This window comes from Jatropha curcas, chromosome 6 (genome assembly GCF_041381405.1).
Source record: "Jatropha curcas cultivar XTBG-Jc1 chromosome 6, XTBG_Jcur_1.0, whole genome shotgun sequence".
NCBI lineage: Eukaryota > Viridiplantae > Streptophyta > Magnoliopsida > Malpighiales > Euphorbiaceae > Jatropha > Jatropha curcas.
The window spans coordinates 3928899-3943692 of NC_143156.1; the positions used below are offsets into that span (position 1 = coordinate 3928899).

The 14794-nt window shown below is 34.9% G+C and overlaps 2 protein-coding genes and 1 pseudogene across 2 annotated transcripts; 2 read left to right on the forward strand and 1 right to left on the reverse strand.

Moving 5' to 3' along the window:
• Positions 1 to 1016: 1016 nt before the first annotated feature.
• On the reverse strand, positions 1017 to 5548 carry LOC105631724 (uncharacterized; annotated as a pseudogene).
• Positions 5549 to 5887: 339 nt separating this feature from the next.
• On the forward strand, positions 5888 to 8505 carry LOC105631597 (14-3-3-like protein 16R). Its single transcript, XM_012213768.4, has 4 exons — positions 5888 to 6452; positions 7514 to 7636; positions 7887 to 8003; positions 8100 to 8505. The coding sequence occupies exons 1-4, from the start codon at positions 5967 to 5969 to the stop codon at positions 8157 to 8159; spliced, it is 786 nt and encodes a 261-aa protein (XP_012069158.1). The 5' UTR covers positions 5888 to 5966; the 3' UTR covers positions 8160 to 8505.
• A 1755-nt stretch (positions 8506 to 10260) lies between these two features.
• Positions 10261 to 14794, forward strand: LOC105631598 (splicing factor). Its single transcript, XM_020678406.3, has 2 exons — positions 10261 to 10391; positions 10485 to 14794. The coding sequence occupies exon 2, from the start codon at positions 10563 to 10565 to the stop codon at positions 14358 to 14360; it is 3798 nt and encodes a 1265-aa protein (XP_020534065.1). The 5' UTR covers positions 10261 to 10391; positions 10485 to 10562; the 3' UTR covers positions 14361 to 14794.

A 14794-nucleotide genomic window follows, 5' to 3' on the forward strand; every position in this document is an offset into this window, starting at 1 on the left:
GGGTTTATGGCCCTATTTATAAATTAAATCAATGAAATAGAGGATATTTATTAAAATAAAGGTAGTTCTGAACATACACTTGAAAAAAAAAAAAAAAGGTCAAAACACTTTTTATACAAGTTTTTTCATCTATTTCAGTCTCAATTATTGAAAGTTATGTTTTTTATTTTGAAGTTAAATATTTTAAGAGGATTTGAGTTAAATCATATTAGCTTATATACAAAGGTAATTTTACTGAATCCAGAGAAATCACCTTTATTGCATGAATTATGTCCATATGTATCTCCGCATCTACATTATTATAGCCTTCAAGCACTTTAGGATTACTGAAATAAGAACTTTATTTGGAAGAGACAGAAGGAAAATATTGGAAAAAGGAAAATAAATTTATTTTTTTATTTGAAAATAACAAAATTCTATAAGAAAGAAAAAGTTATTATTTAAAATTGATAATTATGTTCTCATTTAAATAATATGGTATTTAAGAAATGGTTAAAGTTTGTTAAATAATTTGGGATATTTATCTCCGAGAAGTGAGATGGGATGATATGAATTTCTTTTCCCTTGACCAGAGATCTTAAATTTGAACCCTGAGTACGGAGCTCTTTTAAACACTCGGAATTGGAGCGTTTTGCTCCCCTTTCGAGCTTGCCCGGCGCTAATCCAGATTAGTTGAGCCAATAGACTTCGGACACTGAATGTTGTGGGCCCTAACGAAAAATTACTTCAATATTTTTTCTCATCTTTCCGAACAAAGAGAAACACATTTATCTAAATATTTTTCATAATTATTTTCTTTCGTAAAAAAAATATTCCATCCAAACAAGGGGCAAGGGTCCAAACTCCAATAAATACAACTAGTATGTCATTTCAGCAAATAAACAAATAAGAATAACCATTATAGTTTCATTTTCTAATATATCTCTAAGTCACATAATGCAATTAATGACATATTTTTATAATACTATTGATGTCATGAAACATTAGTTTATTATATGAACTCATTAGTTGACATGTTAATTCTGCATAAACATAAAAAGTCAAGGAATAATATGAATCAACTGTGATGATTGAAGGGTCCAAAGATTGATGAAAGGAATAACTAAAACATAAATTACCTGGAGGACAGTAACCGATAGTTCCTCTTACTCGATTAGAAAGAAACTTGATTAACCCAAAATCACTTAAATGACCAGTCATTTCTTTCGTCAAGAAGGATATTGCTTGGTTTTAGATCACAAAGAATAATCGGTGTTCCTGAATGCTGTATCTTAGTGCATGAGCAACGTCAATGGCGATATTTAGTCGTTGGAGAAGATTTGAAGTCCTTGACCCTTCATTAATTTCAAGGCTAGTTGGATGTAACCAATTATTTAAGCTTCCATTAACCATGAACTCAGAAACCAAATCTTTGAAATCATTGCCTTTATAATCAACTCCTGAACAAGCTGTGAGTTCTTTGACAAGATTTTCATGTCTTATGTTGCGTAAAGCTTCACATTCAGCTACAAAACTCTTTAAAGCTCCTTGTCTTTCAAGGTTAAGAACCTTCACTGCAATTACAATTACTTCTCGGTCAAGACTTCCTTTATATACAGAACCAAAGCTACCTGTACCAATCAAATTGTCTAAAGAGAATCCATTTGTAGCTTTAAGGAGACTTTGATAGATAAATTCAATTGTGAGTTCCTGAAAAGTATTGAAGTAGTCTTTGCTTTTCTCTTTCTTGAATGGAAAATTACAAATAGAGAAATAAGCATAACTGCAGCACCTATAAGCATAGCTAGAACTGAAATTATAATCTTCAAGTTTGAAGTCAATCCTCCTTTAGAATGTTCAAGCTTGCACAAAGGTAGCTTGAAATCGGGAATGCCACCACAAAGAAGTTTATTTCCAGCTACATGTGTTGCGGTTGCATTCTTGAAAACTCCTTCTATCGGTACTATGCCTTCAAACTCATTATAAGACAGATCCAACAAAGTTAATGATATAAAGAGCTAGAAACTCTGGAATCTTTCCTGACATGTTGTGAGAAAGATTCAATTCTTGCAGACCACTGAGTGAACTTAGAGATGAAGGAATGGAACCTTCAAACAAATTTGAACCCAGGTATAAAAATTGTAGACTTTTACAACTACCTAAACCAGCAGGAATTATACCGGATAACATATTATTAGAAACGTTTAAAGTCCCCATATTTTTCATATTTTGTACCTCCTTTGGAAGAGAACCAGACAAATGATTTTGGGATAAGTCAATGCCAATTGAGAAGGGAGACAATCTAAAGATTTGTGGAGGTATATGACCACTGAGATTGTTATTTGAAAGTCTTAATTCTAGCAAATTTGTCAAATTCCCAATTGTTGAAGGAATGGTGCCTTGAAACTTATTAGAAGAGAATTCAATGGCGATTAGACTTGTTAGGTTTCCTATAGAAGAGGGAATTGATCCCCAAAAAGAATTAGAATCAAGAAACCAATATCTCAAATTTTGAAGGTTTCCAATGTTAGAAGGAACTGTACTTGAGAGTCTGTTACCTGATGCTTCGAAAAGCTCTAGCTCAACAAAATCATTTATTGCATCTGGAATTTCTCCAATTATTTGATTGTGAGATATGACAATCTCCTGCATGTTCTTGGAAATATTCCAAAAATGTTGAGGCAGAATCCCTCAAAAGTTGTTGTGATTTATACGAAATTCCTCTAAATTAGTGGCATTAGACAAAGTGGAAACAAAGTTCAAGTCATCAACTTGTCCGCTTCCTAAATGGTTGTGCGCAAGGAGTAAGACGATAATCTTCGGCAATTTCTCAAGAGAAGGGATTTTTCCAGTAAAATTATTTCCATGGAGCTGAACTATGTCTATATCTGAGGCATTAGAAATTGAAGGTGGAATGGATCCAGTGAATTGGTTATTGACAATTGAAAAGAATTCAAGATTTGGAAGAGAAATTCCTATATCCATAGGAAGATTTCCTTGGAAATGGTTGATTCCCATATCTATGGCTTGCAATAACGAAAGATTGAAGAAGGGAGGAGGAATATTACCTCAAAACTGATAATCATAAACGGATTGAAGAAGGGAGGACGAATATTACCTGAAAACTGATAATCATAAACGGTTAAGTACATTAAATTCATTAATTTGCCAAAAGTATCAGGAATAACTCCAAGAAAATGATTTCTGGATGCATAAAATAGCTGAATAGAAGATAGATTCCCCAAAGACAATGGAATAGTTCCTGTTAAATTGTTTTCCCATACGTCAATCTCTACTAGCTTTCGTAAGAACCCAATTCCTGTAGGAACTTGCCCTGACAAAATGTTATGATCCAAATAAAGAAACTTAAGGCCAGAACAATTAGATATTGTGGAAGGAATTTGGCCACTAAGTGAATTATTGCTAACAGACAACATTTGAAGTCTCTGCAAATATTCGATTTGAGGAGGGATTTCATGGCTAAAGCTATTGTTTTCAAGGCGTAATATCCTTAAAAACCTCAAATTGCCAACACGAGGTGATATAGAACCTGAAAGGTTAAGAGACTTAAGGTTTAACTCAGTTACTCTCTGATGTCTCCGGCCACATATTACACCAGACCATTGACAAAAATGAAGAGAGCTATTCCAAGAAATCATGGCAGGTCATAACTTATTTTGGCCTTGAATTCAAGCAAAGCCAATCGGTCTGTCTCATTGTTTCTGTGTATAGCTATGGCTGAAGTGAAGAGCTAAAGCACAAGAAACAATTAATAAGAGAAAGGAGGAAGAAAGTCATAATAAGAGTTTATATATGGCTCTTGAGATACTGGATTGGTTAGGTTAGTTGAGTTCATCAAGAATCATGCATATTTATAGAGATTTTTTGTCATTAATACTATATTGATTTTGCTAATATAATAATAATAATAATCATTACATGTCACTGTCTCCGCAAATTTTTAAAGAATAATTTATATATGATATTGACGAGAAGTAATTTTAAATGGATGTATGTTAAGAAATTAGATAATAAACGATATATTAATAAAGAAAATAGGACTCTATTTTAGGACAGACAAAAAAGGAAAGTGAGCTTATATATATATATATATATATATGATTTTGAGGGAGTATAATTTAATTTAAATATTTAGAGAAGCGGGATTCTTTTTTTAATTTGCAGCTTTTAAAGTTTTTTTTCTTTTTTGAATCAATGGTTTTAAGTATCAGTTAAACTTGAAAAGTGAATTTTATGAAAATTGAATCAATTCCTTGATAATTGCATTGGTGGCGGCTGCATGAATATATTATAGGATGTTAACTTTTGACTGTAATATTTATTAAGTTATGAAATCCACTTAATGTAAGCTTAAATATTATGATTAATTTATTTATAAATGTTGTTTTGACAGTAATTCATTCTATAAGAGGTTTTAAGTATTTTAAAGAGTAACAAGCGAAATTTTTTCAATTTTATCATTATTTATATTAGATATAATGATTATATTCACAGAGTTATACTTGCAATATAAGTAATTTAATAAAATTATCTTTGATTTTAGTATAATTTAAAAAAATTAATTATTTATTTAATTTTTATGTAAAAATCTTAAACGATTTTGGGTGGGAGGGAAGGAGTATCTCTTTTGACCAATTTAATTTATTCATAAAATTCATGAGATTCCTTTGACATACTATATAGATGAATAAAAATGGAAAACCATGACAAATTGATGAGATGTAAAGTCAATGCTCAATAAGATTATAGATAATAGGAGTGTTTATATAATTGCTTTTGAAAATCTAAATGTTGATGGTTATTCATAAAAAATATACTAGTATACGACTGACTACATAAATTCATTCATGGACTTTGCAATTTTAAATTTATAGCGTTTTAAATTTTGTAGATGACTTATTATGTACTTAAACTTGTAAATTTTGGTAATATTACACACTTTTCGATATTAATATCAATAATTTTTAGGGATTTTGACTTTTATCTGTAAAATATCGACTTAATATATTGTTAGTATGACTTTCAGAATAATAAGTTTTATAAATTTTAATTTTTTTAATGGGTGCTTAATTTATCTAATTTTATAAGTTGAGGTGTTAAATAAAATAATTTGAAAAATTGAAGTGTTTAATAGGTATAATTTTTGAAGTTAAAGTGTTTAATTGATCAAAGTAAAAATTGAGGGTCACAAGATTAAAGTAACAAAGTTCATGAGTTTATTTAGCCATTAGTACATATTATGTGTAAATTATACATAGCTGAAACTATAGTTTTTATACTCTTTTTAGTATAAATGCAGACATAAATTATTATTTGAATTTTGTATCAATAAATTGCTTAATTAATGATTTATTAAAAAATTAAAATATAAAAAATAATATAAAACTAAAAAATTAAATAAAAATATAATGTGTCCAATTAGAAAATCTTTAATTAGAGATTTTAATATATTTAATACATTTTCCTCAAATCCAACAATTATATATAGATACTAAAACCCAACCAGAAAGTACTGTTCATCGGAATAGTATAGTGGCAATATAACCATTTTTCCGTTTTTACCATTCTACCCTTTTTGCTATGAAATTACAGTACTAACCCCACCTTAATTTCTTGACATGGGAAGCTTATGTCGCTAACTATCTGCCCTAAATCCATGTAAATTAATAAATGGGCTACCAAATTGGAAGGCCTACAGTGATCAATGTGATTTTGGATTTGGCTGAATTAGATAAGATTAAGGCCTTTAAAATTGGTTTTGGACTTGACAGATATATTCAAAGCCTAAGCCCCAAAGGTACAAATTGAAATTTGATACAAGTTAAGGTACCAATATGCAATTTACCCTTACAATAAATGGCGGATCTCCAATATATTCACTTTCCCATTCTTTTTTCATACCTTGCATTTTTTCATTTCCTTCAGATTCCAAGAAAAACTCCCAAATCCCAAATCAAATCTGAAAAATGGCCGCCGGATCTCCACGCGAAGACAACGTTTACATGGCCAAACTGGCCGAGCAAGCCGAACGCTACGAGGAAATGGTTCAATTCATGGAGAAAGTCGTCTTTTCCACACCGGAATCCGACGAGCTCACCGTTGAGGAACGAAACCTCCTCTCCGTCGCCTACAAAAACGTCATAGGCGCTCGCCGTGCTTCCTGGAGGATCATTTCCTCCATCGAGCAGAAGGAAGAGAGCCGCGGTAACGCTGACCACGTCGCTGCAATCAAGGAGTATAGAGCCAAGATTGAGGGCGAGCTTTCCGAGATCTGCGGCGGGATCTTGAAGCTTTTGGATGAGAAGCTCGTGCCGGCTGCTGCTACCGGTGATTCCAAGGTGTTTTATCTGAAGATGAAGGGAGATTACCACAGGTATCTCGCTGAGTTCAAGACTGGAAACGAGAGGAAAGAGGCTGCTGAGAATACGCTTAGTGCGTATAAATCTGCTCAGGTTTGTGGGTTTATATTTATTTGGAGATTTAATTTCTGTATTTGTGCAAATTTATCATGTTTGACTTGAATTCTCTTATGTTAAATTAAATGGATCGTATTTGTGAGATTTACTAATTTGGATTTTGTAATATTCTCGTTTGGCTGGGTTAATTTCTGGTTTGGATCTATGGATATCTTGATCCCTCTATTTTTTAGTGATTTTTGTGAATTACAATTGATGGCTCTACCTTTTGTTATAACTGATTTTATTTTTTTACTATTTATTTGATTGGGTAATTCATATTGGAAAGGCTTGTCAAGAATCCATGCTATTGGTTTATATATTATGAATGCGACATGCCGTGTTGTTTGTATTTGTTGTTATTCTTTTAATGATTGTGGATATTATCTGATTTCCTATACATGATTTTTACTGTTTGTATTTGTTGTTATTCTTTTGATGATTGTGGATATTGTCTGATTTCCTATCCATGATTTATGAAAAGTCTAATTTGGCCATATAAGATTTTGGTCTATCATGTGATTTCAATTTGGGTATGAAAATTTCCTTGTAATTTTTGTTATGGGCATGTTAAAAACTGGAAGTTCCAGAACAGGCGGCTGGTATACCACCATAATGAAACTGCCTAATTTAATGTCAAATCTTTTTATGGTATTGATGCTTAATTGATACAGTTTTTTATTCTTTCCAATATAATAATGGGTAGTTTTTGTCCTCTATATGGATAGTGTTATTTACAAAGCTTATTGTAGTTTTGGGCAATTTGGAATGTTTGCTTCTACAGTTTCTGGGATGTCTTTACTTTGTACATTTACATTAAAATATACTATTGAATTTTTAAATGAAATTCTTGATGTGCACAAGAATGATTGGGTGATTGTTTTTATTAGAGGATATGGCAGTTCTTTGGTATGTACCTCATTTGTTATCTTGTGAACAAGCAAAATTGTTTTGTCTCCTTACTGGATATTGTTATACTTGCATACAGATAATATTTTTGGTTTGAATATTGACATCATTTGATAATAAATTGTCTTTACTGTAATGTCAATTTACAGGATATAGCAAATGCTGAACTAGCTCCAACTCATCCCATCCGGCTAGGACTGGCTCTGAACTTCTCGGTGTTTTATTATGAGATCTTGAATTCTCCTGATCGTGCTTGCAATCTTGCCAAACAGGTGAGGAAATCTGAAATTTGTGAAATTTGCTCTCTTCTTAGTGCATGTGTCATTGGTTCACTTCCTCTTTTGATTTCCCTTGACATTTAAATGGAATAAGATTAAGCTAGGAGTTTATTTTGATACTTTCTGTTTTTGTTGCTAGGTTATCTTGTGCAAATTTTAGTACAAGTTATCAATGTTTCTTTCTTTCTTTCCTTTTTTTATATCTGTAATAGATTTCCATCAACCTTTATGTTGTCTTGCTTAGGCTTTTGATGAAGCCATCTCGGAGCTCGATACACTGGGAGAAGACTCATACAAGGATAGCACTTTGATAATGCAGCTTCTTCGTGATAATCTCACTTTATGGACTTCAGATATGCAGGTCTTGATCTCTTTCATTGTGTTCCATATCTGTTACTCTGTCTTCATTAATTTTTGTCCATTAGCTGTTTGTTGATGATTGCTCTCATGTGTTTAGGATGATGGAACTGATGAGATCAAAGATGCATCCAAAAAAGAGGAAGAGCAAAAGCAATGAAGTCACTTAACTTAGTGTTATGATTTACCTCTCCACTATATGTTTTTTATCGGAGAAGTAGCTTGCTCCCACTACTTCTATTATAAGTTTTTTAGTAGGTGTACTTGTTTTATTAAGCTTGGAAGTATTTTTACTTCTTAGTTTTTTCTTTTTTATATATTTTTTAAAGTTCCAAGGAGGTCGCAAATGCTTGAATTTTAATTGTTTTTGTGACAATAAATGAACTAATGACCAAGATTTGTTTTTCCCTCTTTAAAGTCCAAGCTTGATCATTTGAAGATGTAACTTGAAATTTTTAGATTGATCTTTGTGACCTGTTAGTTTAATGATATATTATGTTTGTCAATTGTTTTACTGTTTCTCCATCCCATGCATATTATTTTTTTAATCAACCAAGTATTTTGCAGATTTAGCCTGAAAACTGAGTTTGGGTTTGTTTCTTGCTCTGAACAGCATGAAAAAGATTTGTAGAACAGCATGAGCTGTTTCATTTAAAGCTTGAGACTGGAGCCTTTTTTGCTTGGTAGAAGGGGTGTAAACAAGTCTGAGTCCAGCCGGACTGAGCTCTAATGAGCTTGGCTTGATAACAAATATAATTGAGCTCGATAGCAATATAATTGAGTTTGGAAATCTTGTCTTATAGTCAAGTTCGAGTTTAATTTTCGTTCCGCTTCATTTGAAATTTTTGAAATCAGAAGGATATCGTTTTGATGTAGGTTTCGGCTAGCTAACCGTAAACGCGTTGAGTTTAAATTTAAAATTTATGATGCGTTGATGTAGGTTTCGGCTAGCATTTATAGAGTTAAATCTCGAGCAAGATGGAAATTATGTAAAATGCTCGAGCAGCGGTTCAGTTCGGTTCGTCTCATTAACCATTGTTCTTAGAACCATTGCATGTCAAATGTCCATTAACCATTGTTCTTAGGATGGGAATTCATGTCAAATGCTTGAGCAACTTACAAGCAGTTCGGTTCATTAACCATTGTTCTTAGGATGGGAGAATTCATGTCAAATGTCAAGGCTAACGTGATCCATAGTAGAATTCTTTTTTCTTTCTTCTTTTTTTATTTTTGTTGGAATGTTCATAATAGAAATTGTTCGGTGATTGATATATTATAAAAATCTTTCATATTTTTAAAATATTATATTATATTTTATATTTATTTGTTTAAAATGAGTTGAAATTTGCCATTATATTTAATTTTTCATTTCTCATATTAAACACTTCAATTTATAAAATTAAATCAATTAAATACTTATTAGATGTTTGAAAAATATAAAAATTATTGTTTAAAAATTTACATGAACTACTTATTAAATTAATATTTTACATATAAAAACCAATAAAATATTATTAGAATTTGTAATAATGTGCCTGCCCATAATCAATTTGCAATTTTGCATCACAAAAATGCCAAGGCTATAGTTGGATAAAGAGTCTTAAAAATATATTTAGTTTTATCATACAATTCATTAATAATTACCATACATGAAGAATTTATTATTATAAAATTATCAAAATATTATCAATATAACTCGAGATAGTCATATTCTCATACTTACATAAACTTTAAGCAAAGTCTATTATATTTGATTTAAAATAAATTATGTTGGTAATGCTAACTTCAATATTTAATAAATAATAAATAATAATAATAACTTCAAAACTATCATTATTTTTTATGAACTACTCGTATCAACTATTAATTACTATTGATAAAAGGATAAATTAGTCGATTATAACAATTGTTTTGCTAAATCATATTAGATTTTTTTTAAAAAAAAAAATTATTAATTAATAGCTAATGCAATCGATTAAATTAATGAATCATTACTTTGATCAGATTTCTCCAATTTTCGTTACCGGAAAGTAGTTTTTTTTTTTTGAAGCAAACTGTTAAACCGGAAAGTAGTTGTTACTTATTAGTAATAAGTCAATCGTATATTTTCGTTTGAATTTGAATTTTACCAATTCAGAAAAAGAAAAAAAAATTTTCTCAAAAAGCAAATTTAACTAAAATTAAAATAACATAACCTTAGATCAGCCCAAAAGCCCAATCACAAGCCCAAGCCTGACCGTAGTCATTAGTTACCCGCCCAGAAAACCGACTTGAGATGCTCAACACAAGTCGGTTCGCCCGTTTATATTAGCAGAATACTACCGTTCGTTTTCCAGTTTCCCTCTTCCATTGCAGAGAACCACAGATTGGACGATCATCAGATTAAAATCAGGTAACTGATACTTCAGTTGTTTCTCTTGCTCCAGTAGTCTAGTTTAATTTTTACTCTCCTGTGTTGACCGTCATTTCTGGTTCCATTCTTCAGTTAATCTGCTTTCTAGGGTTTTAGATTATCTGTAACTGGAACAAAAGCACGAGACGAATTGAATCATTCCAAATCAAAATGGATCCAGAGATAGCGAAAACCCAAGAAGAGCGCAGGAAGATGGAACAAGAGCTTGCCTCTCTTACTTCTCTAACCTTTGATAAAGACCTCTATGGTGCAACGGACCGCGATGCCTATGTTACTTCGATTCCAGTGAATGATGAGGAGGATTTAGATGTTGTTGATAATGAAGTTGCTCGAAAGCTTGCGTCTTATACTGCCCCTAAGTCTCTCCTCAAAGAGATGCCTCGTGGTGCGGACGAAATGGATGATGGTGGGTTCAAGAAACCGTCGAAGATTATTGACCGGGAGGATGATTATAGGAGGAGGAGGTTGAACAGGGTGATTTCGCCGGATAGGCATGATGCGTTTGCGGCTGGGGAAAAGACCCCGGATCCTTCTGTAAGGACGTATGCTGATGTGATGAGGGAGGAGGCGTTGAAGAGGGAGAAGGAAGAGACTTTGAGGGCGATTGCTAAAAAGAAAAAAGAGGAAGAGGAGGCTGCAAAAGAGGGAAGGGAGAGTGCTCCTGTTGTAGCAAAGGAGGCAGCGCCTAAGAGGAGAAATAGGTGGGATCAGTCACAGGATGATGAGGGTGGTGCAGCTAAAAAGGCGAAGACTGGTTCAGATTGGGATTTGCCTGATGCCACTCCTGGTATTGGAAGATGGGATGCCACCCCTACTCCTGGGAGACTTGGGGATGCAACACCCTCTGTTGGGAGAAGGAATAGATGGGACGAGACACCCACTCCTGGCAGGCTAGCAGATTCAGATGCTACTCCTGCTGGTGGAGTTACTCCAGGGGCTACTCCAGCTGGAGTTACTTGGGATGCTACTCCAAAAGGTTTGGTCACCCCAACCCCAAAAAGGCAGAGGTCACGTTGGGATGAGACACCTGCAACTATGGGAAGCGCCACACCTATGGCAGGGGCTACGCCTGCAGCTGCTTATACTCCTGGAGTTACTCCTGTGGGTGGGATTGATTTAGCCACTCCTACTCCAAATGCTATTAATTTACGGAATGCAATGACCCCTGAGCAGTATAATTTGATGAGATGGGAGAGGGATATCGAGGAGAGAAATAGGCCCTTGACTGATGAGGAGTTGGATGCTATGTTTCCACAGGAAGGGTATAAGATTTTGGAGCCACCAGCCTCTTATGTGCCTATTAGGACACCTGCGAGGAAGTTATTAGCAACTCCAACACCAATGGGAACTCCATTGTATGCTATTCCTGAGGATAATAGGGGGCAGCAATTTGATGTGCCAAAGGAGGCTCCTGGTGGGTTGCCATTTATGAAGCCTGAGGATTATCAGTACTTTGGAGCTTTGTTAAAAGAAGAAGAGGAGGAGGAGTTGTCACCTGAGGAGCAGAAGGAGAGGAAAATTATGAAGCTCCTGCTGAAGGTTAAGAATGGGACACCTCCTCAGAGGAAGACTGCTCTGAGGCAGTTGACTGATAAGGCCAGAGAGTTTGGTGCTGGGCCTCTGTTTAACCAAATTTTGCCGCTACTTATGCAGCCAACTTTGGAAGATCAAGAGAGGCATCTCTTGGTTAAGGTAATTGATAGGGTTTTGTACAAGTTGGATGAGTTGGTCAGGCCTTTTGTTCACAAGATCCTTGTTGTGATTGAACCATTATTGATTGATGAGGACTATTATGCTCGTGTTGAAGGGAGAGAGATCATCTCCAATTTGAGTAAAGCAGCTGGTTTGGCTACTATGATCGCTGCTATGCGTCCTGATATTGATAACATAGATGAGTATGTGAGGAACACAACTGCTAGAGCTTTTAGTGTTGTTGCTTCTGCTTTGGGTATTCCAGCACTGTTACCGTTCTTGAAAGCTGTGTGTCAGAGTAAGAAATCATGGCAAGCTCGTCACACTGGTATCAAGATTGTGCAGCAGATTGCTATTTTGATTGGTTGTGCTGTTCTTCCCCATTTGAGGTCTCTTGTGGAAATCATAGAACACGGTCTCAATGATGAAAATCAAAAAGTGAGGACAATCACTGCTTTGTCCTTGGCTGCTCTGGCTGAAGCTGCTGCTCCTTATGGTATTGAAAGCTTTGACTCTGTCTTGAAGCCATTGTGGAAAGGTATTAGGTCACACCGTGGCAAGGTGTTGGCTGCTTTCTTGAAGGCAATTGGTTTTATTATTCCCCTCATGGATGCCATATATGCCAGTTACTACACCAAGGAAGTTATGTTTATCCTAATCCGTGAGTTCCAGTCTCCTGATGAAGAAATGAAGAAAATTGTCCTTAAAGTGGTCAAGCAATGTGTAAGCACCGAGGGTGTTGAAGCTGATTATATTCGATCTGATATCCTTCCAGAATTCTTTAGGAACTTTTGGGTTAGAAGGATGGCATTAGATAGGAGAAATTATAGGCAACTTGTGGATACAACTGTGGAGATTGCTAACAAGGTTGGTGTTAAAGATATTGTGGGGAGAATTGTTGAGGATCTTAAAGATGAGAGTGAACCATACAGGCGTATGGTGATGGAAACAATTGAGAAAGTGGTTGCAAACCTAGGTGCATCTGATATTGATGCTAGATTGGAAGAGCTTTTGATTGATGGTATTCTTTATGCTTTCCAAGAGCAGACTAGTGATGATGCCAATGTGATGCTCAATGGGTTTGGCGCCGTCGTAAATGCTCTTGGACAGAGGGTGAAGCCTTATCTGCCACAGATTTGTGGTACCATAAAGTGGCGCTTGAACAACAAAAGTGCCAAGGTAAGGCAACAAGCGGCAGATCTTATTTCTAGGATTGCTGTTGTAATGAAGCAGTGTCAAGAGGAGCAACTGATGGGTCATCTTGGTGTTGTCTTGTACGAGTACTTGGGAGAAGAATACCCTGAAGTTCTTGGATCAATTCTAGGAGCTCTCAAGGCTATTGTCAATGTTATTGGTATGACGAAAATGACTCCTCCTATCAAGGATTTGCTTCCTAGGTTGACACCTATATTGAAGAATAGGCATGAAAAGGTCCAAGAAAATTGCATTGATCTTGTCGGTCGTATTGCTGATCGTGGAGCCGAGTTTGTTCCAGCTAGAGAATGGATGAGAATTTGTTTTGAGCTTCTGGAGATGCTTAAGGCTCACAAGAAGGGCATTCGACGAGCTACTGTGAATACTTTTGGATATATTGCAAAAGCCATTGGGCCTCAGGATGTCCTGGCAACCTTACTAAACAATCTCAAGGTCCAGGAGCGTCAAAATCGTGTTTGCACGACTGTTGCGATTGCTATTGTTGCTGAAACCTGTTCACCTTTTACAGTTTTGCCGGCTTTGATGAATGAGTATCGTGTTCCAGAACTCAATGTGCAGAACGGTGTCTTGAAATCCCTCTCTTTCCTGTTTGAATACATAGGAGAGATGGGTAAAGACTATATCTATGCGGTGACTCCATTACTTGAAGATGCACTCATGGACAGAGATCTAGTTCATAGGCAGACTGCTGCTTCTGCAGTCAAGCACATGGCATTAGGGGTTGCTGGTTTAGGTTGTGAGGATGCTCTGGTGCACTTGCTTAACTATGTTTGGCCAAACATCTTTGAGACTTCCCCTCATGTCATCAATGCAGTTATGGAAGCCATTGAAGGAATGAGGGTAGCCCTGGGTGCAGCTGTTGTATTAAACTACTGTCTTCAGGGTCTGTTCCATCCTGCTCGAAAGGTCAGAGAAGTGTACTGGAAGATCTACAATTCACTGTATATTGGAGCTCAAGACGCTCTTGTGGCAGCTTATCCTGTGCTGGAAGATGAGCATAGCAACGTATATAGTCGGCCTGAGTTGATGATGTTTATTTGAAGTGCTATATCTGAGTTTCTGTGACATGGACGATATCCGATGGAGTCATCTAAAATGGAAGTGTTAGACAAACTTATTCTCTTTAGTTGTTATAATACGTTTACTCCGATGCAATTGTTGGACTGAATTAAACTTGTATGTTTGTAGGTATTTGTTTGGTCTTCTTTAGTTTACTAGTGTAAGAGCACTCATGAAATTAATCTCTAGCTTTCTATCTTTCATAATTCCCTTTTTCAATTTGGTGCTAGTCTGCGGCCAACAGTACCAGTGGGATTCCAGCAACACCACCAACTTGGGCAGCAAATCTGTCACCTTAATGCTACAATGGTAGGCAATGAATCCTTGAATTAAATGGCTATGGAATTGTTTAACGACAATATAACAATTTGTCTTTTATAGAGTCTATGCAGGTATATTTTTTGTTCTTTGGTTTA

Excerpts from the sequence above, each read along its gene's own strand:
- LOC105631597 (XM_012213768.4), top strand. The coding sequence starts at position 5,967 with ATGGCCGCCGGATCTCCACGCGAAGACAACGTTTACATGGCCAAACTG. Across the intron at positions 6,453-7,513 it reads GTGCGTATAAATCTGCTCAG|GATATAGCAAATGCTGAACT; the intron begins GTTTGTGGGTTT and ends GTCAATTTACAG. Across the intron at positions 7,637-7,886 it reads CTTGCAATCTTGCCAAACAG|GCTTTTGATGAAGCCATCTC; the intron begins GTGAGGAAATCT and ends TGTCTTGCTTAG.
- LOC105631598 (XM_020678406.3), top strand. The coding sequence starts at position 10,563 with ATGGATCCAGAGATAGCGAAAACCCAAGAAGAGCGCAGGAAGATGGAA.